At 47.2% G+C, this 23,454-nt stretch overlaps 1 protein-coding gene across 1 annotated transcript in view; it reads right to left on the reverse strand.

Annotated features, from left to right (window-relative positions):
• Positions 1 to 3,019: 3,019 nt before the first annotated feature.
• The window catches only part of LOC144372085 (mitotic spindle assembly checkpoint protein MAD1-like), a 236,015-nt gene continuing 215,580 nt past the window's right edge, over positions 3,020 to 23,454 (reverse strand). Inside the window, exons 13-16 of the mRNA XM_078035499.1 lie at positions 20,221 to 20,309; positions 20,066 to 20,099; positions 17,483 to 17,666; positions 3,020 to 3,318 (exon numbers count right to left, since the gene is read on the reverse strand). Coding sequence (XP_077891625.1) covers positions 3,173 to 3,318; positions 17,483 to 17,666; positions 20,066 to 20,099; positions 20,221 to 20,309 — 453 coding nt within the window. The 3' untranslated portion in view covers positions 3,020 to 3,172. The remainder of the gene's footprint in view (positions 3,319 to 17,482; positions 17,667 to 20,065; positions 20,100 to 20,220; positions 20,310 to 23,454) is intronic.

Below are 23,454 nucleotides of genomic sequence, written 5' to 3' on the forward strand. Positions count from 1 at the left end.
GACGGGGGCAGCTTGAACGCTCTCTGGGGCTCTCATGGCTGGTTTTCTCTTTATTAGTCGCAGACGTTTTTCTCTGCACTCCCTGAAGCAATTGCTGCTGATCTCCTCTGAGACCCTGAAGGCTTTTCCCTTTGACTCCCAGGTCAGGGAGCTTGGCCCTGACCAGGGCTGGTGGCTGCACACTGGTAGCTCCACATTGGCAGCGGAGGCTGGCTGGGGACACTGGGCCCCGCCTGGCCTGGCCTCCAGGTGGCCAGGCCTTGTTGCTGCATGGCTGGTGAGCAGCACAGGATTGACCTGGTCCTCAGCACACTCGCTCACGCCCCAGGTCATGACCCAGCTCCCACCAGTGAGCAAGTGCTGGCTGGCCTGTCCTGCGACCACTGACTCAGACCCAGGGAGACGGACGCCTGCCTGGGAGGACTGCCCTCCCGGGCACTTTGAAACCTCAGGCAGATGGCAAATAGGGTGTCAGCAGAGATTTCCATCAGGGGCCCTTCAAAGGGCACCCCAAGGCCCTGGAGAGGGGTTTCAGGGTCACAAGGTGCTGGTGAGCAGAGGGCCTGTGTCCAGGAAGCCCTGTCCCCTGGGGGTACCACGTCATCTCTCACTCTGACCCTGGCCTCTGGGAAAACCAGCACATTTCAGACATGCCCAGAGCCCACGCAGGTAGATCAAGGGAGGCTGGACATCCACAAGACCAACATTTGCTCCGATCTTTGGATGTATTTGTGTCTTCTCATATTGGCAGTTCTTTAAGAGTTTCACAGAGTCTCTTGTTTGGGCTTTCAATAGCCAAGCATTGAGTCTGTGGAGTCAGCAGTCCCACCTAAACCCACATGTTTTAACTCGTACAAGAGAGATTTTTAGTACCACCACCACCACCATTACCACCACCTCCATCACCACCACCATCACCATCATCACTATCACCATCACCATCATCACAATTACCACCACCACCAACACCAACATTATCACCACCACCACCACCAACATTACCACCACCACCACCACCACCATCATCAACATCACCATCACTATCACCATCATCACCATCACCATCATCACCACCACCATCATCACCACCACCACCATTACCACCACCACCACCACCTCCACCAACACCACCATCATCAACACCACCACCACCACCATCACCACCACCACCACCACCTCCACCACCACCACTACCACCACCACCACCTCCACCACCACCACCACCAACAACAACATTACCACCACCACCAACATTACCACCATCACCACCTCCACCACCACCACCACCACCAACATTACCACCACCACCACCTCCACCATCACCACCACCTCCACCACCACCACCACCAACAACATTACCACCACCACCACCTCCACCACCACCACCACCACCAACATTACCACCACCACCACCACCTGCACCACCACCACCACCAACAACATTACCACCACCACCAACTGCACCACCACCACCACCTGCACCACCACCACCACCACCAACATTACCACCACCACCACCTCCACCACCACCATCACCTCCACCACCACCACCACCACCAACATTACCACCACCACCACCTCCACCACCACCACCGTCATCAACACCACCACCACCACCATCATCACCATCACCATGTTCACCACAACCCCATCATCATCTCCACCACATTCATCACCATCATCACCACCACATTCACCACCACCACTACCACCATCATCACCATCACCATCACCGTCATCACCATCACCATCATCACCACCATCACCATCACCATCATCACCACCACCATCACCACCACCACCATCATCATCACCATCACCATCACCACCATCACCATGTTCACCACAACCCCATCATCATCTCCACCACATTCATCACCATCATCACCACCACATTCACCACCACCACCACCACCATCATCACCATCACCATCACCGTCATCACCATCACCACCACCATCACCATTACCATCACCGTCATCACCATCACCACCATCACCACCACCACCACCACCACCATCACCACCACCATCACCACCACCACCATCACCACCAACATTACCACCACCACCACCATCAACACCACCACCACCACCACCACCACCATCACCGTCATCACCATCACCATCACCATGTTCACCACAACCCCATCATCATCTCCACCACATTCATCAGCATCATCACCATCAGCATCATCACCACCACCACCACTACCATCACCATCACCACCATAATCACCACTATCACCATTACCACCATCATTACTACCATCATTCCCACCACCACCACCTTCACCACCACCACGTCTTCTTGGCCATCATAGTACACCACCTTATCAGCATTTGGCTCCATTTCCCACGGGCCCCCTGTGGGGTTAAGCTCTGGACACCACAGTGGGGACTGGCTTGCTATGTCCCTTCCAAATGCTCTGTTCCCCTCTGCCTTCCTCCTACCCTCTCAAATAAGCAAGTGCTCTGGGATAGGCCACTCAGGGCCTGCTCTGGGGACAGCCCAAGAGCCCCCCAGGTTGCCGTCAGGGTCGAGTGCGCTCGCTTGAGGAGAGCTTGGCCTATGGGAAGATCGGAAGACCTGGAGTGTCGTTGGTCTGGAGAAGTCAGGAGCCCCGCACTGGGTGACACTGCGGGATGTACGGGCCGTGAGCAGAGGGCTCGGGAAGCTCTCCACACACCGCCTCTGGTCTGATTCCTGGTGGGTTTGTCATCTCCTCCCTTCCAGCGAGTCTGTCTCGTGGATTCTGGACCCCAGCACCCCGGGGAGCTGGTGCAGTGCTAGGAAGAAGCGCTGACCCTTCTCAGCGGCCCCACCTGGGTTCTCCCCGCCTAGAGTCACCCAAGAGGCCTGTGGAGCATCTCTAGGCACAGCCCTGAGCCACCTGGAGCTTGCCCTCGGCCTCCCCGGCCCTTTCCTCCTCCTCGCTTCCAAAATGGCATAATGGTGGCCACCCTGGGAGCCTGGGCAGCAAGCACATAGCCACACGCTCAGGGAACCTACCCTGCAGCAGCCACGCCACCTGCTGCGAGCTCGCTGCCTCCCACGGAGCCCTCAGCCACAAAGGTGACAGGCTTCACAGTGAGTGGCACACGGGAGCACAGCCGCTCCCTCTGTGGGACTCCTGTGCCACGTGGGGATGCCCATCCCCCGGGTGTTCTGCTCACTGGAGACGGCGGGTCCGCTTGGTCTCCTGGGCAGCCAGTGTCCCTGGTTCAGCAGGTGGCAGATGGTGACGGCTCCTTTCCCTGCCCCCGCTCCCCTCACCGCTCACAGAGAGCAGAGTTTGGAGACTGGGGTGCAAAAAAACTGTTAGAGAGAGCAGAGGTTGGAGACTGTGGTGCATAAAGACTGTTGCAGAGATCAGAGATTGGAGACTGGGGTGCAGAAGGATCCTTGGAAAGAGCAGATTTTGAAGACTGGCGTGCAGAAGGCCTGCTACAGAGAGCAGAGTTTGGAGACTGAGGTGCAGAAACACTGTTACAGAAACTAGAGGTTGGAAATTGGGGTGCAGAAGAAACGTGACAGAGACCAGAGTTTGGAGACTGCGGTATAGAAAAACTGTTACAGATCGCAGAGGTTGGAAACTGGGATGCAGAAGAACTGTTGATTTTCAAACATATAAAGACAGAGGAATTCTTTGCTAGCAAAACTGCTCTCCAAGAAATGATAAGGGCAGCCCTTGGGCAGGCAGGAGGAGGTAGTGGACGAAAACAAGGATCCAAGCACAGGAGTGAGGAGCAGTGGATACAGGGCAGATATTGGGGGTTTTCATAGCTTTAAAAAAAATTAAATCATTAACAAAAACATACTGAGTTTAAGACAATAGAAGTAAAATGTACAACAGTAGCATACATCAAGGAGAAGATGACAGCAGTTTGGTGGTTATGCAATATGTGAAGGTATACAGCATCACTTGGATGCTGTATACCTGGACAGCACCATGTCAGAGATGTACACTAAAACTCTGAAATAACTCTGAAGTAACAGTGAAAAAATTTTTTTTGAATCACTGAATTTTTTTTTAAGGGAAGAAAAACAGGAACAAAGAAGAGATGGGACAAAGAGTGAGAAAGAAAAAGAAAAGATGGCAAGATGGAACCTACTCATTTCAGTAATTGTACTAAATGTAAATGCGCCTACCACCCCAACTAAAAGGCAGAGACCATGAAATTGGATTAAAAGGTATCACCAGTTATAGACTTTTGACTACAACACACTTAAAATATGAAACACAAAAAGAAATAATGCTGTCACTAGGAAACCAAGAAGTGAAAGTGAATAGGCTGCTTCAAGCAGACAATGCACTTCAGAGTATAACCTACTGCCAAGTAGGCTGCTTCCCAGAAGTGAAAAGATCCCTGAAGGAGAGGAGAGGGTATATGATCTGGAGCACATAAGTACAAACAAAACAACTTCACAAGAAATGAGCAAAACCAACAGGGCAGTGGGAGAAATCAACACGTCCTTAGTCAGGGTCACTACATAACTAGCCAAATCAGGGAACAGACACTTGAAAACATTATCAACAGTCTGACTTTCATAAAATTTACACCTACTCATCTGTAACAGCAGAATACACATTCTTATCAAATGTTCTCTAAAAATTTTCCAAGTTAGATTACATACTAAACCATAAAAAAAGGCTCAATATGTTTAGGAGGAATTGAGTAGCTCTAGTATGTTCTGACTGTATTCAAATTCCCCAGAAACTAGTACCAGAGAGCTATCTGAAAAATATGACTTACACAGCATCCAAATCCATGAAAACTAAGAGAGAATATGACCAGGCCATGGAAGATGTACACTGACACCTGCAAGTGCTACCAAGAGTCTACGATCACCTATGAATTGGAGAGAAAGACCCTGCTTACAATTGGGAAAACCATCGTGGTTAGTAGTATACTTCTTCTGACATTCATCTACAGAATCACATCAATGCCAATCAAAATCTCACAGGTTTCTTTGTACAAATCAACAAGCTGATTCTAAAATTCCTATAGAAATGTAATGAACTTAGATTAATCAAACAAAAAGAAAATGAAAGCAGAGGACTATCTAATTTCAATGAGTTACATTAAAGTTAAGTCATCAAAATAGTGTGGCACTGACCTGAGACAAATACATGCACACACACACACACACACACAATCTATTTTTTTTGTGTTTTGTTTTTCAGCACTAGGAATTAAACCCATGGCCTCATGTATGCTAGGCATATGCTGTACCACAGAGCCACCAAAAACTATTTTTGATAAATAGATGAAGGCAAGCCAATGTAGAAAAAAATGGTCTTTTCATTTGAAACAAATGTGTTTTCCTAAAGGGAAAAATAAAAACTGAAATCCATACATATCATGTACAATATTAAAAAATTTTTTATGTAAACAAACCTATATGTAAAACCAACAATTTGAAAATTGCTAATACAGAAGAAAAATTCTGTAGATTTTTATAAATAAAATACAAATCAAAACAAGACAAAACTGAGTGATGCATGGTGACACACACCTGTAATCCCAGTGACTGGGGAAGCTGAGGCAGGAGGATCTCAAGTTTGAGGCCAGCCTCAGCAACCTAGTGAGACCCTCCACAACTTAGCAAGACCTTATCTCAAAAAATAAAAAGGGCTGGGGATGCACCTCAGTGGTAAAGCAATCCCGGGTTCAATCCCCAGTACCAAAAACAAAACAAAGCACGAAAACAAACAAATGCAAAAACAACCGAAAAAACTGGACCTCATCAAAAACAAAAACTCTTTGAAAAGCAAAATAAGTATCTTACAAAGAACTTCTACCCAAAATATATAAAGAACTCTAACTCAATAAGAAAACAAGTAATCAAGAATGAAATAGAAGATTTGAACACACACACTTTACCAAGAAGATGTATAGATAAACCATGAAAAGGTGTCCAACATCATTAGTCATTAGGGAAATGGACGTTAAAGCCACAATGAGACACTGCTACACACCTGTCGGAAGGACTGAAAGTAAGACCTACCACACCAGATGCTGGTGAGGAGCAACTGGACCACCCAGTGCCAGTGTGAAGGAGACAGGTTACACCGCTGTGGACGAGAGGCAGGCAGTTTCCCAGGTCAAACACATAATCATAGTCATTGCACAATTAGATATTTGCACTAGAGAAAAGAAAGTATTTCTGTACAAGGACTTTATTTGTAATATAAAGCTGTTTTAGAGGCGTAGGCAAAAACTGGGAGAAATCTAATGTCCATCAACAGAGGAATGTATAAACAAATTGTATATCTACGCAACAGAAGACTACTCAGCAGCAAAAACAATCACTGTCTGTGCATGTGGTCCTAATGCAAAGTAAACATGCTGAGTGAAAGAAGCCAGACAGAAAAGAACACGTCATGTGGTTTCATTCCGCTAGAACCTTATACAATGTCAATCAATCTACAGAGACCGAAAACTGATCAGTAGGTGTCAGGGAGTAAGAAAGAGAAAGAGGAGGGGAGGGATTACAACCCAGCAAGAGGAAATGTTTGGGGGTTCCCTGTCCCAGGTGTGGTGATGGCCCACATGGTGTGCATGTGTGTGAAAACTCAGCACAGCATCCAACCCAGGATGTGCTTTTAGAAGCAGAGCCATTAGTCAGAGGGTGTGCACCTCTCTCATCTGATGGACCCCACCAAATGCCCTTCCGAGGAGTCAGGGGGTATCCTTGCTCACTCTAGTGCCCTAAGCACAGATGACTCTGGCTGCAGCCCAAGGCAGCCCTGACTTGCTGGAAACAACATGCAGGGTGAGATGTGCTATGTGCCACAGGTGACAGTTACCTACAGATTCACGTATGTGAAGTACATACATTATTTGGTCATTGCTGTCACTCCCCAGCTTAAAAAGGGAAACTGAGACTTGTGAGGTTATGTGGCAGGCCTGATCACTAGGCTGGTGAAGAAGGCCTGGCAGATGGCCTCAGGTTGACACTCTGGCTGCTGTACCGCAAGGTTTCCCATGATGACTCTATGGGCATGTGGCACAAACAGCCTCTGGGGCCATTCCAAGAAGGATCTTCTGCAGGGAGGCACTTCTCACTTTAGGAGAAGCTGAGAAGGACCCCTCAGGATGACATGCTAAAATTGGATAGTGTGCATTCTGAAGCTGCATAGGCAGAAGGCCTTGAGGGCTAAATGTCATTAAGCCACACTGGAAGCTACAGACATATCTGAATAGAATGGCTGGCCACACTCCATCCCAGCGAGCTGTCAGAGGGCAGACCCACATAAGACAAATTTGTTTGCTCATTTGAAAAGGGTGTGCTTTCTGTTGCAACCTACCTTTTCAGGCAAACTATTACCTCGCAGAGAGAGAGGGAGCAAAAAAGCAATAACGCATAACAAGTATAGTCACGTGCCATAGAGCCACTGGGATGGTCCTGTAAGATCACATTGCCTTGTGATGTCACAGCCTTCCAGTTCATATAAACGCAGCCTGATGTTCACTTCTTGATAAGAGAGCTAACGACACAGTTTTCAGAACACATTCAGTCACTAAGCGATACAGAACTGCACGCTTATGCACACTTGTTCAAAAGCTCATTGTGCTGCCCAGCTGGCCTCCTCCTTGTGGACCCTGGCCACCTGTTACATATAATAAGCTGTCTCCTACTGAGTTAAGACTAGAAACAAGACAGATGCCATCAAGAGCTGAGGTTTTTCAATGCAGGCTTAAGTGTGGAGTGCTGAAGGATGAGGGTGAAGTACTGATGAGGAGGTGCAGCTTCTGTGGTTTACTTCAATGGGAAAGAGTTGACCCAGGAGGCACAGTGCATTCCCTGGAGCCCCAGAGTAAGCACAAAAGTTAAACAGAGAAAAGAGTCCAGGGCATCACAGTGAAATTTAGATGGAACGCCAAAAGTGGCCCAAATAACCGAGCAGAAAGCAGGAGGTGTGAGCAGACTCAGGCAACACAGAGGAAACAAATAATATACGGCAACGCTGAGCACGAGTGCCAAGATGGGATTCCGAGACGGCCAGCTGCATGTGGTACACGCAGACCCAAGCAAAGAGAAACTGACCCAGCACAAGGACAGAACTGTCTATGTTGTGTGGACACCAGCGGTGTGGGCAGGCTGAGAAGGCCTGTATGCACCCACACCTGGTACCCCACTGTGCTTTCCAAGCACCCTCTGCAATAAGAAGACCCAGGCCTGCAAGGAAGGGGCAGCTCCTGCAGCTGGGCATTAGGAGCCTGGGTCCCTCAAGGTATCAATGTAAGGAAGAACAGCTCAGGAGACAAAAGAGGGGGATAAGAGCAGCAAACTACAGAGTAGACTGTGACATACTGGACTGTGACATAGGAAATCTGTATCCACCCATGCAGGAGACACGGCTGCTGTACATAAGGATTCCAAACAACATGCTCCCTGCCCCACGGCCCCAAAGCCTTGGCACCCTGCACAGGAGACCACAAGTACCACCTGCACCAGGTACCCTGATTTCCAGGGGGATTGGAGACCAAGGCAGGAGGATGGCAAATTTGAGGCCAGCATCAGCAACTTAGGAAGACCCTATCTCAAAATAAGAAATAATAAAAAGGGCTTGGGAAGTAGCTCAATGGTAGAGCACTTGTCCAGCATGTGCGAAGATTTGGGTACAACCCCTAGTACTGTCAAAAACAAAAAGGAGGAAGAAAACAAGCACCTACCTTAGGAAGTTAAAGGGGGAAAAATAAACCTAAAGCAAGCTGAAGGAAAACTATACTATAAAACAAATATCAATGAAATTGAAAATGGAAAAACAATAGAGGAAAAAAAATTAAAGAATCTGAAAACTAGTACTTTAAATAGACCAATCCAATTGTAAAGTCCCAACAAGGCTGAAAAAGAAAAAAGACACAAAGTCATGATATCAGAAATGAAAAAGGTTTCTATTGCAGACTGCAAAATAAGACATATGAATGGCCAACAGGTTTATGAGAAAATGCTCATTATCAATTGTCAGCAATCATCAGAGAAATGCAAATCAAAACCTCATAGAAGCATCATCTCACACCTGCTGGAATGGCTATTTTCAAAAGGACAAAAGATAACAACTGCTGGTAAAGATGAGGAGGAAAGGGAACCCGTATTCACTGTTGGTGGGAATATAAATGAGTATAGCCATTATGAATAAAGGTATGGAAATTCCTCAAAAAATTAAAAATAGAATTACCGTATGATCCAGAAATCCCACTACTGGATCCATGCACAAAATAAAGGACATGAGTATGCCATAGAGATATCTGCACAACCGTATTTACTACAGGACTATTCATGTTGAGAAATGGAAAGAACTAAATTGGGGCAACCACACTGGAAAGCAGTATAGAGATTCCTCAAAAAACCAGAAATGGAACCACTATTTGACCCAGCTCTCCCACTCCTTGGTATATATCTAAAGGATGTAAAATCAACATACTACAGTGACACAGCCACATCAATGTTTATAGCAGCTCAGTTCACAATAACTAAACTATGGAACCAACCCACGTGTCCTTCAACAGATGAATTGGTTCAATCTGGTACAAAAAAAAAAATCTGAACCCAGGGCAGCAGGCCCTGGAAGTAGAACTGTGGTTACCAGGGGCTGGGGGATGAACGGGAGGTGCTGATCAAAGGATACACAGGCGTGGGAAGCTCAGGGACCTACTCTACACCATGGTGACCACAGCCAAGAACAACAAATGTATCAAACACACGTAAAGATTGCTGAAAGGACAAATTTTAATTGTTCTTACCACACACATATACACACAAAAAAAAAAAAGAAAAAAAATCCTGCAATATTGTTTAGGAATAAAAAGGAATGAAAGATATCCAGATCAGTCAGAAAGATCAGTAAGAAAGAAAAGGAACTAGCCTGGTCCAGTGGTACATGACTGCAATCCCAGCAACTTGGGAGACTGAGGCAGGAGGATCACAAGTTTAAGGCCAACCTGGGCAATTTAGTGAGACCCTGTCTCTAAATAAAAAATGAAAAGTAAGTCCAAGGATGTAGTTCAGTTGTAGAGCAAGTGCTTCACATACAAGAGGCCCTGGGTTCAATCCCCAGTTCCACTAAATAAATAAACAATCAGGACTGAGCATGTGGCTCAGGTGGTAAAGGACCTCTGGTTCCAATCCTTAATGAAAAAAAAGGTGGGGAAAAGGAGACGAACAACACTATAAATCACTTAGATCATAAAGACATACACCTAACAACAGAATAGCCATTCTTCTTAAGAGCATGTGGAATATTCTACAGAATAGATCACATATAAAACCTTGAAACAAGTCTTAAGTTAAACTTGTTAATGTAATGGAATTACTGCAATGAAATTAGAAATTAATCACAGAAGGAAAACAAAAAGCTCATAAATAGGTGGATATTAAACAACACTCTTAAACAACAATGGGTTGAAGATGAACTCACAAGGGAAATTAGAAAATACCTGGAGACCAAAACCAAGAAGGAAACTTACAGCTATAAATCCTAAATTAAAAAAGAAAGCTCTCAAGTCAATAATCTAATAGTATGGCTTTAAGAAACTAGAAAAAAGAAGAGCAAATTAGCTCAAATCCAGCAGAAAGAAAAAAACAATAATGATCAGAGCGGAGATGAGCAAGACCGAGGACAGAAATGCAATAGAGAAATACATAGACCCAATAGCTGATGATTTGAAAAGGTCAATAAATTGGCAAATCTTTCCCAGATTGACTAATAAAAAAGAGAGAAGATTCAAATTATGAAATTCAGAAATGAGGGAGGGGACATTACTACTGGTTTCACTGAAATCAAAAGGATTATAAGAGAATACATAAACACATATAAAAACAAATGTGATAACTGAGACACAAATGAAGTCCAAGAAATACAAACTACCAAAACTGACACAAGAAGAAATAGAAAATATCAACAAATCCATAAAAAATACAGAGATTATATCAGTAATCAAAAGAGGACCAGATTGCCTCACTGTTGAGTTCTACCAAACATCCAAAGAATTAACACTCATACTTCCCAAACTCTTCCAGAAAGCTCATGAGGAGGGAACCCTGCCTGATTTGGTCTGAGAACAGCATTATGCTCACACTGAAGTCAAAGATTAGCTAAAGAAAACTAAGATCAACAACCTTGATGAATACAGGCATGAAATCCTTAACCCCAACTCAGCAAACTGGAAGGGGTGCTACCAGGTGTGCACAGCTGTCTCAATATCTGGAAACCAGCCAGTGTAACACCCAACATTAATAGAATAAAAGTCTCCTCTAAGTGGAGGCAGAAAAAGCACTTGACTAAATCCATCTCCCCTTCACAAGAAACACACAAAACAAACAGGAACAGAGGGGCTTCCTCAACATGATAAAGGGCATTTTTTTCCAAAACCTCATAGCTGACATCAATCCCAACATCGAAAGACTGCAAGCTTTCCCCTAAGATCAGGAATAAGGCAAAACGGCCCATTTCTATTACTTCTATTCAACACAGCCGGAGCAATTAGGCAAGACGAAGAAATAAAAGGCATCCAGCACACAAGAGAATGTAAACTGTTGTATTCACAGATGCCATACAAACACCACACATAATCTGCAAAAAAAAAAAAAAAGAAAGAAAGAAAGAAGAAAACCCGGTTAATCAAAGAATTTGGCAAAGCTGCAAGATCCAAAGTCAACATGCAAAATAAAAAAAAAAAATCACTTATATTTCCATACACTAGCCATGAACAATCTGAAAAGGAAATTAAGAAAATTCCATTTACAATGGCATCAAAAAGAACAAAATACTCAGGAATTAATTTATCCAATGTGATATTAGATCAGACCCTAAAAACTACAAACACTGCTAAAAGAAAACCCAAATAAATTTAAGACACTAGTGTTCAGGGATAGGAAAACTTATTGAGATGTCAGAAGCAGCAAAACAATCCAGAAAAGAGCAGTAAATCTGAAGATGCATGCCATCTGATCCCAAAGCTTCCTGCAAAGTCACAGTGATCAAGAAGGGTGGACTTGTGCACACTGGCAATCAGGACGCTCAAGTACGTGATGCTGTGATGCTGTGTGGACGTCGCAAGCCTCAAGAGGTGACAGCAGAGGATTTGTCTCCCAGGACAGCAGGGCTGGGGAGCACAGCAGTGGTGGGCGGAGCAAGAGGCACAAGGAATGAGCAAAAGGGAGAGCAAGGGCTTGGGAGGTGACGAAATTATTTTGTTCTCTGATTATGGGGTGATTAAAATTCACCATTAAAAAACAGTAACTTTACTACATAACGATTGAAAAAAATTAAGATGATCCTAGGACATGTCCTAAAACCTACTGTGTAGTGATCACATAATCTTGTACACACCTCTCAGAGCGTGACCATGGTGTGGGTGGAGTTCGGAGGAGAGTGATCACTGATGTTCTGCAGAAATGGATGCATGTAGTGATAGGAAAAGGTAGACTGAATTTGGCTTTTTTCATTCTTTCTTTATTTGGTACTGGTGATGAACCCTGGGGTGCTTTACTACTGAGCTACATCCCTAGCTCTTTTTAAGACAGGGCCTCAAACTTGCAATCCTCCTGCCTCGGCCTCCTGAGTCACTGGGATTACAGGTGTGCACCATCACACCCAGCTGCTTTTCTCATTGTTTTAGAGTTCAGAAGATGATATGTGTCTTAAGACCTGCTCTTTCACAGACAATTGCCACCACCCAACTCTCAATACTGCTGGTTAAACCACGCTTGAAAATGGATGTACTCCACTGTATGGAACCTAGGCCTCCATGCAGTGAGCATCTTTCTTAGAAACTGTCCTGGGATGGTGTAAGAAGGCAAGAATGCACATGTGGGATGTGGCCCACGGTGTGCACCAAATAAGCGGCAGCAGGCAACTTATTACAATTTTGCTACTGACAGCTACTACTAAAGTGAGTAGTTGTCACCATTTTCAGAAACAGAATGATCAGAATCCTGGAAGCAACCAGACTCCCGTAGTCAAATAAAGATAGGCTCTAGGGACAGAGCACCTAAGTCCAACATGCCAGCAGTTTGCCCATGAAGATGCCATGGTTCCTGAATAGCTGAGAGCACGAAGTCACTGAAGCTCAGAAGGGGTTAATGGACCACACAGTGGAGCAAACTATATGGCAACACAAAAGGTCTGAGAAAGCAGAGAAGGTGCTAATTTGTAACATAAGGAGGAGAAATAGCCTTCAATCATCTGCTTCACTTTTCAAATATATACAGAAATGGAAAAACAAAGCCTTGAGCTTTACGACAGTGACTTGAACGGGTTCATTAACGCGCACTCCCTCAAAATGCTGCAAAATCAAAAGTAAAGGCTTTCTCATTTTCCTCAGGCCTACTGCTGAAGACAAGAAAATAACACAGACAACATCACAAAGCCTTAGAAGTCAGACAGCAGACAGTGAGTGGCAGTGACCCCAAAAAGCTGAGTCCCTGACCAGGAGAGGATGAGCTCAGAGGCTTTATGCCACCAAGCCTTAGGAAGTGTCCCCTGGGGTGGGGGGTGATGTCTAAAAGCAGGAAGAAGGGAGTTGGAGCTGGAGAAGGGGTGAAGGCCTTCATTTAAGGCAGCATTTTAGGAATATTTATGATTCATAGGCACTTGCAGATTAATACAAGGAGGTTGCTGCCCTCTTCACTCAGTTCCCTGGATGGTGTTCACCTCAGTGGGGCATCAGAGCTAGCTAGCAGAGCTGCCACTGCCTTCCTGACTTTTGCAGGTCACGGGCTCTCAGGCTCCTGCCCCCCAGCAAGATGCCAACAGGCTCACCCGGCTGTCTCTGGTAGACATGGGCACTCCTCCCCACCCTGACCATCTCCTCTTCTGTCTCCTGGACGAGACTGAGTGACCTGCCACCAAAAGCTCTCTAGCTGTTCAGTGGAATTCCCCAGGGAAACCACTGGGGCCTGCAGAGACCTTTCTTGGGAGCATTTTAATAATGGCTTCAGGTTTTTAATGTCCTAGAACTATTCAGATAATCTATTCATCTTTTGGTATATATTTGGTACATATCTTTTGGTATGTATTTCATATTTTGGTATATATATTTGGCATACTTCATATTTGGTAGTTAAAGGTTTTTGAAGAACTGATCTCTTGCTTCCAAGTGAATGAGTCTCTGAGCATGAAGCCGTCTGCCGTGCCCTGTGACACTACAGGATCCACAGCGGCAGCCCCTGCTTCAGCCCTGATACCGATGATGTGTGTCTTGTGGCTTCTTAATACTTGTCAGTTTTGCTAGCAGTTTATCAATTTTATGGATTTTTTTTTAAAATGGCATTTTGTTCAGTGATTTTTTCTCCGTTCTATTTTTTTTATCAATTTCATTTCTTTCTGCTCTTCATTATTTCTTTCTGCCTATTCTAAGCTGCTTCTGCTCTTCCCTCAGGTTCTCACAATTAGCACATAAATAAGAGTCTTCTTTTCTTCTCTAATGTGAATGTCTCTGAAAGTTTCCTTCTCAGTGCTGGTTTCACTGTATCTGACAAAGTTTTGTATTTTCATTATCACTCAGTTGTGTATATTTCTCTTGAGAATTCCTCTTTGACACGTGGAGGATTCAGAAGCACATTTGGAGATTTTGTGTCATTTCTGATCGTTTGGAGATTTTTCTGTTGTTTTTCTGTTATTGACCTCTACTTTGAGCTCAATGTAGCCAGAGAACATACTGTACATGAATATGATTCCTTTAATTTTGCTAAGGTTTGTTCTGTGACCCAAGATAAAATCCACTGTGGTAAATGTGCCAAGTGGACTTTAAGAGAGAATGGATAGTGCTCTGCAAACACTGACCATACCTGTTAGCTGACAGTGACATTCAGTTCCAGATCTTTGCTGCTTTTCTGTTGGCCCCCCACCAACTGTGGACAGCAGTGCATGGGTGTCCTCTGTAAATGCTTGAGTGTCTGTTTCTCTCCTCAGTTCTATCTGCTTCTGCTTCCTGTGTTTTGAAGTTCTGTTGAATGGCGTGTATACACGCGACAGGGCAGGTGCAGGGCTGCCATGTGCCCTGCTGATACCAACCTGACAAAGTGGGATGCCTGCAGAAAAAAGGCCTCCCATCCTAATGGCAGAGATGCCTGCTAGCATCAGACATGGTTCATGAGGGCAGTAAGGAGCCCCTTCACCTTTGTCTCTCCAGTGCCAGATGGGGATAGAAGCTCAGCTACCTGGTCAGCCTGACTCAACCAAGGTAGGACAATCCTAGTCAGGGACACAGCCTGCCCACCTACTCAGCCCTGCTACACTGCCAGGCAGGGGCACTTGTGAAAGCTGGGGTAGGAAGTAGACTCACTGGGCAGGGGCTCTGTGGGGCAGTGGGGTGGAGAACAATTCTTTCCCTGGCATCAGCCAAAGTCAGAAAGGCATATTCAAGGTTACCCGCTATCAGGTGGCACCCCTGTGGCTGGGGGGAGTGAACATCTTTGGAGACTTTGGTCTATGTCTATGGCTGGTTGTGCATTCAACCTTTTGAGGGTTCCATGTCCAGGACATACAGCTGGTATTCTGGGAACTCAGGGGACTACCACCTCACTGTCCCCAGTCCTGAGGTCCCCACTGGACTGCCTTCCTCCATCTTGCAAGGCATCCTCCACCAGCTGGCTGTGTGTGTCTAGGTCTGCAGGTGTGAGTTGGACCTGGGAAGAAAGGGGACTGCCGAGGAACTGAACTGGATGTTGAAGATTCTTGAAAACTGGCACCCCTCATCCTAGCTTCACCTCACGCCAGTGATGCCACATCTTTGCCGAGTACCACAGGCCCCTCCTCTTCAAAGAACAGTGATTCTGGGCTTGGGGATAAGTCCTCTGCTAAGGTACAGCAGGATGACCCCATCCCCCAGGTCAATGGGACATTAAAGTTCCACCATGATGCTGAGCTTCCAGCACCATCCCCCACCCAGCTCCCAGGAGCTGGTAACAGGCTGATATCTGCCAGGCCCAAGTCTCCAAAGACATGCCAGGCTGAGAAGAAACCAAAGAATAATAATTCTGAGGGCACCAAGTGAAAGACCCCAGCTGGGATCTCCTAGCAAAGCCACGGGGACAAATCCCAGGTTTCTAGCCAGGTGCTTGCAACCTCACTCCTAAATGTGCAGCCAGGGCTCCAGGGTACCAGTGGGTACTGCAGAGTACCACACTATCCTCCGACATCTCCAGCACCAGCAGGCAGGGCTCCCTCAGCCCCCAAAGCCTGGGGTTGCCCAGGTGGACTGGGGCCTAGCCAGCACATCCGTGGGACCTGGCAGGCAGTAAGCGTGGCCGTGACGGAGAGGCTCCGGAGTGTGACTAACAGGCATTGGCACAGACACACGAGCCTCTGGAATCACTGAAAGTCTACCCAGTTGCTAAATCCACAGACAACATTTAGGATTTGCCAGAGCTGCTATTTGACAGCAGAAAATAATGAGTCCAGATTTGTTCCACTTGAAAGGGCCTCAGCTGTTGCTACTTAAATCTGTACTGACACTTCCGTTTTCTGTGCTGAGATGATGTGGTGTGAGGGATGTGTGTCACTTACACAAAACAAGTAAGTATGTCTACTCTCTTGTGTGTAGCAAATGTAACCTAGGTGAATGCACACACATATGAACTCCCAGTACCCAGGTTGGCAGTGCTGCCCCCCTCGTTCCCCCACCAGCTCTCCTGTGACCAGCTGGCTGACTGTGGTCACGGGGAAAGGCTGGCTGACAGCAGCAGGGCCCTCGTGTCCACTTTCTCTGAACCAACCACTTCAAAAACCACTCCTCAGAAACTTTCAATCTCAGAAGTGAGAATCAAAAGGAGAAACAGACCCTTGTTCAAAGGGGGTCATCTAAGTCTCCCCTCTCTTCTGCGGCTGCAGGGAAACAATGACGAGCCCTCTGGCCTTGACAGCACTGGTGTCTCCCCCAGGGGAGCTGGGGCAGATGCTTCTGGTGTCTAGAGACACTGCTCGTTCAGCTGGCCCCAGCCCCTCTGTCACTACTTCCCAGCCAGAGGGCTGCCTGATGTTGTCTGAAGAAAACTCACTACAACAATATGCTCCTCGTTCAGGACAAAAGTGAGCTACAAATATGGCTATCTCAAGAACACCAAGCCTACCTGTGATGCTATGGGACACTTGAGGCACAACCCATGTGCCTGCCCTGAGCCTGGATGGCTGGGGTCGTGGGAGGAAAGTGAGAAGGTACAGGGGGTGCCATTGCAGGGTTGGGCAGAGGCAGGGAGCGCCAGAGATGCTAGCCCACCCAGTAGAAGAAACAGACCTTAAGAGAGAGACAGGTCTGTGGAAGGAGAGGCGGGTCAGCACCCTGGCCAAGCAGGACTCCCCCACCTGCACAGGAATCTGTCCCTGAGAAGCCAGAGGAGCCACCTGGGCTCTGTGAGTCCTGGTTTTACACTGTCTCCCTGGCTGAGTGCACTACGCAGAGCCCCTGCTCACCTGGGGTTGCCTGTCACACATGACCCAAGTGTGGAGCAGCCACCCAGATGCAGGTACCTGTGTGACAGCCATCTCCACCCTCAGCTGCTCCTTGGCTGGAAGTCAGAAGTGCTGCTGCAGAACTGTGGTGCAAAACTCCACCAAAGCCTCTCGACACATGCCGACCAGCTCCCAGCGGCCAGCCACGAAGCTGCTTCTTTCCACAGCTGCGTTTTCCAAGTGAGACAATGGGGACAAGAAGCTTTGATCGTTGAGCAAAAGATGTCAACAATAAAGCTCTTTCTTGAAGTTTAAAAAATAAACCCAAAGCGTTCCAGCCCACACAAGCCCCACCCACGCCTGGCCATGCTCCTGTCAGCTGCAGCATGAGAGCTGTGGGCAGCCAGAGTCCTGGCAGAAGACAGGATGCCAGTCTGTGACAGGAGAGCTGAGTAACACAGTGCTGGCCCATGTTGACAGCCTCAGGCCGTTGGGGCAGACTGTCCTCTGCCCCCTTGGCTAACACCCTGAGGCGCACCTGCCAACACCCAAATCCAATCCCTTCACTGCATCACCTGATAACAGGATTCCCAGGGACACGGGGTGGAAGGAGGGGGGACAACCACAGGACATACCTGTCTTGCATGGCATTAAGGACTCTGTCAGGTGAGGGGCCAACTATGCTGATTCCTGAGCACTTGGTGCCTCCTCCATGAGAGCTGACCTGGGGCCTCCATCAGCCCAGCACTCTCTGGATGCCTCCTCCACGGCCAGCTCCTGGCCCTTGTTCCTCTCATGGCAGACACCAGCTGAGCTCTCCTGCCTTTGTGGCCCTTGGCGGCATGCACTCCTAAGCTGCTAGCCATCTTTTGGGGCCTCCCAGTCTCATTCAAATGCCTCTTGCATTGAACACCCCCCCACCCACACACACACACCACCACCACCACTCACACCTCTGTGTTATGAGCTCTTCACCACAGATAGGGCTGCTCCATGAGCTGAGGGGTATATGTATAGGAGATATGCTCGGCCCTCCTCTGGCTGGGAACAGTCACTTCAGCTTGGAAGGGTGTCCCACAGCAGATGCTGCCTGGCACTCAGCTGGGGAGAGCTGCCCACCCTGGAGGCCAGTGGTGCTGGCTGCTGCAAATTCAATCATGTTGCTCTTCTACTTTCAAACACATAATGGCTTCCCATTGTTCAGAGAATAAAGACCAAACCCTCACTGGGGCCCAGGCCTGGCCTCCAGCTCCCCTGCCATCCTATGGTTAACCCATGGCCACACACAAATGTATTTCCCAGGGGAGCCCCCTGCCCCCAGACACCTGCTCTCACAGCACCACCACATTCCTCTCCATCCATAATTACAGAGCCAGGATTGCCTGTGAATAATGTCCCCCCAAGTCCCCATTAAACCACAAAACTGATGAAGACGGAGAGTGTGCGTCTTGCTCACCACTCCATCATCCTCAGTGCTGAGCCCTGACGGTGCCCACGGCGCACACGCGGTGTCTACCGAGTGAATGACGGAACGAGCGCAAAACAAACAGCCTGGGATCTGGCAGGTCTCCAAAGTGCTATTTATAAGGCCTCCGTCCATATATTAGAAATGCTTCAGAAATGAGGGAGGAAACCTCAAACCTGGAAGGGACCATAACTGTTTTTGGCTCAACACTTCTGGGCCTGATTGGACCAGAGGCAGCGCACATATTTTCTTGCTTTTACTCAACAACCCTGCAAAGCTGGGGTCATCCATACACTACCCACGAGAAAATGGAACCCACAGGGGAGAAACAGCTGAGGCCACTTTAGCCCTGGGTACCAGGGTTTGTCCCAGTCTGCTGGGCCTTGGCTGCACAACCCAGGGAGGGCCATTAAAACTCCAGCACCAGTGGCCTCACCAAGGGCCACCTGGTATTCACTGGGGCTGTCCTGGTTCCCAGGTCTGTTCTCATTTCACTCACCAGAAACAGCTCCCTGGGTGAGAAGCCCTGGATGCCAGACACTTGGTCCATGGCATACACTTAGGGCAGAAGGGAGGCTCCCCAGGCACGGCCACTCAGCCACACTCACTCTGCATCCACAGTTGCTGTCTCCCATGAGAGATGCCAGAACTGGAAACTTGCCACTTCGACTAGAAACTGAATGGTAGGGCTGAAGTGTGCATCAGGGGACAGTCAGGAGGGGCTGCTCAGCACCCCACCCACACATCTGGATCTCCTTTGGGACCCTGACATGTCTTGGGGAGAAAGGAAATAAGATCTGGGAACAATCTCAGCCCGCGGTCTCTGCTTACAGAGAAGTGAGGGGTGCTGGATGGCGGAGGTGCAGGAAGCGCATCTAGGAAAACAGTAGCTCAGGGTGAGTGGGCGCATCCTGAATAATAGACAAAGGTGCCCAGCTGACAACAGAAAGCACATCTGGTCGGGCTACTGCTTCTGTAAGCAGTTCTCCTCATCTGCACCTCCCAGTATTCCACTGCTCATAAATTCCTTGCTGCCTCTAGAGTTGCACAAGCCAAGAAGATGGGCCTGTTGCTTTACCTTGCTGGCAGCAAAGGCAGGTCCTACCAGATGCCCGACAAGAGTGTCTGCGAGCACCTGAACATGGGGGAGGCTGCAAGGCCCAGCTGTCTGCCAGTGCTGGCCAAGAAAAGGATACTGGAAAAGGTCCAGCCCAGTGGAGATGAGTGTCCCTGCAGAGGAACCCAAGTGGATGGAATGTGATCGAGGAACAAAATGCCATCCAGGAGGCAGTGGAGGAAGGGGTTCTAGTAGACTCCCACTGCCAGCAGCCCCAGGCCCAGCACAGTGTACCTGAGTGTGTCCACCTCCTCTCTGCAGAACGGGAAGCTCGACTCAGCAGAGCCCGGCTGGGACTTCAGCATCTTCAGCTCCATCTCCAGCTGCGAGAAAACACAGGGCCAAGGGTCAGCAGGTGCAGGGGGCTCTGCAGGCCTACAGACAGCACAGAGCCTAGAACCTTGCCTGGCCCCAGAGGTCCCAAAAGCACCATTCAAAGGTTCCCCAGACCCAATCCCCTCCTCCTGCTAGGGAACATAGGACGGGGGGCTGTTTTCCTGGGAATCCCAGCAGCCTGAATCTGCAAGGCCACCAGCATGCTACCTCTTGCAAAAATCACCCTTTCCCTTCCTTAACACTTCTGTCTGCAGATTAGCCATGGAGTCACAGTCATTCTGGGAATAATGTGGAGAGACACCAAAATCTCTGGGGCAAAAAGGGACACAGTAACTGGAAAGAACATATTCTAAATTTGCCACTGCTTTGAATGAACAGTCACAGTATTTTCTTTCTTTTGCTACTTCAGATTCCTCTATAGAATACAGAAGCTGAAGGCCTCCTCCAGGAGGAAAGTGAACTGTAATAACACTTGGACACATCAGGGTGGGAGGGTTATGGAGTGGTGGATATGAGGAGTCCCAGTAATTTCAGGCTTGAGAATGGGTACTGTCAATGGCCAGCCACTGGCCAGGGACCTCAGGAGCCAGAGGACATGCACTCAGAGCTAACCTCCTCTCTCCACCCAGACATGGGCTAGCTAAGGAGGCCCCAGGATTCCAAGGAGCAGCCTAGAAGGAGCCCGAAACTGTGCCGCAGCTGCAGCTCAGAGGCTGTCTGCTAACAAAGTCTGGCCACTCCTCAGTGCAGCTCTCAGGTGCCCTTACCCTTCTCATCCTTGCCAGATGTGGTCCCTTGACCTTGGACTTCTCAGCCTCCAGAAACGTAGGTGGCAGAAATAACTGTTTATTATAAATTATTGTCCTCTGGTGTTCTGTGATAGCAGCTACCGATGGACCAAGACAATGTATTTCAACTTGCCAATGACATTCACTCCTAGCATGCTGACACTAACATGCACTAACATGTCTCCTCTGTGAGGTGTGCACTTGTGCAAGGCCTTGTGCGAACCACAGTTGTTACCGACACAGTTGCTCACTACCAAAGAGCCCTCCCCCTTCCTCTATACTCGGGCCATCCATATACCTTGCAGGTGCCTATCCTGAGAATCTGGTAGAGGTTTCCCTGAAACTGGCTCCGCCTGATGCATCTTCCATTTCTCTTTGTTGGGAGAGGGCAGCAAGACAACCGGAGCTATTTCATGCCAACTTTGCTCTTTAATAAGTGGCCTGTTTAGAATTTTCTTTTCTGGGTTCAGAATTGATGAGAAACTTTCTAGGAAAATATTATCTATTCCAGATGTTTGTGTTTATTTAAAAGGACTTGCAATATGGTTCATAATTCTTTCCACAGAAGTCATGTAGAAACCATATTCTTTTTAGGGTTATTTTTTACTTGTCACTTACCTTACTATAGAGGTTTGACATATGCAGAGAGGTCTAAGCCATGGGTGCAAGCTGGGAATATTCTGTGTAGGGTGTGGGGGCCCCACCTGGCCACATAGAGTCCTCAGCACCGGAAGCTTTCTAAGCCTTCCCCAGCCAGAAGCTTGAACATAATTAGTCCTGCTTCTTATTTTGGGTGGTGATGCTATTACATTTTACTCGAGTTGTGAATAATTCATCTATTTTATTGGCTTCATTTCAAGTAACAGGCACCTGGACTCTTATTATTTCTACTACTTCTTGCTCTGCTGTTAACCACTGCTTTGACCATTAGATTCCTAACTTTTGTCTTACTGGGGTTTTCTTTTACTGCATCTCTGACTTCTGCAGCTGGAGGTTAGTCCATGTATATTCATGATTTCTTGTCCCATGGTATAAATATTTAAACCATGAATTTAGATGTTTCCACTGGCTCTGATGAGGACTGCTTTCAATACAATTGTTTTCTAGATTTTACGCACTTTTGAATTGCATTTCTTCTTTGAACCAAGAATTAAGACAGAATGTTTTGTTCTGTTTGTCTTTGTTTTGTTTTTGAATTTCTAAGCAATAGGAGCCTTTTCTTTTTCTAGTTTTGTTTGTGACTTCAAATTTCGTCACATCACCATTAGAAGAGGTTTTATTTGAATTTACAAAGGTTTATAAAGTTTATAAAGCTTCTCTTTATTACCCAATGTGTGATTAATCTATGGACATTTTCTACGAACACTCTTTAAAGAATGTGTCCTCTAACTCTGGGGACTGGGGACTCACAATACAACTTGCTATGTCATAGACAAGAAGGTAAACTCACTTGCTGCTCACATCCTCAACCGTCTCTCCCTGCCCCTCTGCACATGTCAGTTTCCTGAACAGTGGCGCTGTTCTCTGGCACACTGATATCCATCCTGTATTCTACACTGCTTTATGGCTGGAATTTAGACTTGAACATGACCAAAACGTCAACCCCTGCTTCTGTGTTTAGGACTAACAGATGGCCCCACAACCCACATGTTTCAGCCTCTTGGTTTTGCTTTGTAATTCATCAGGAAGTCTTTTCCTTTTAATAGAAGAGTTTAACCCACCTATATTTTGATATATGTGTGTCTATTTCTGTGTATGTTCTTGTACTTCCTGTCTTATAAAAACTGTATCCCTCCGTGGCATTCTAATCTTATTTACTGTTTTATGTGTTAAGTTTTGATACTCAGAACAGTTTGTATTTTTCTTACTGGTTGCTCTTATAGCAGAGGCTCTCTGGTACTGTGCCTATACCGCCCCGTGTTAGGCTGTGCTCATCACATGTCCTGTGCAGTGTCTGTCTGGCCCATCTCTTGTTCACCTCTGTGGTGTCTGTCACTGTTAATTTCATGACTGAGCCAGATGTGCCCAGGTGAAACCTCACATCCTAGTGTGTCTCTGAGGCCACGGGGTGGATCAGCATTGGAATCAGTGGACTCAGAAGACTGTCCTCCCTGACACTGACATGAGCATCAGCATCCAACCCCCCCAAAGGCCGAACAGAACCAAGAAAAGGTGAGGCTCTCTTTTTCGGCCTCCCAGTTTAAGCTGGGACATCTCAGCCTCGTGGACCAGGCCTTCAAACCTGGATTGAGTTCCACCACTAGTTTTTCTAAGTCTCTAGTTTTTAGATGCCGACTACAGGACTTCCTAGCTTCCGTATCACATGAGCCAATCCCTCATAACC

Source organism: Ictidomys tridecemlineatus, chromosome Y (assembly GCF_052094955.1).
Source record: "Ictidomys tridecemlineatus isolate mIctTri1 chromosome Y, mIctTri1.hap1, whole genome shotgun sequence".
In the NCBI taxonomy this organism is placed as follows: Eukaryota; Metazoa; Chordata; class Mammalia; order Rodentia; family Sciuridae; genus Ictidomys; species Ictidomys tridecemlineatus.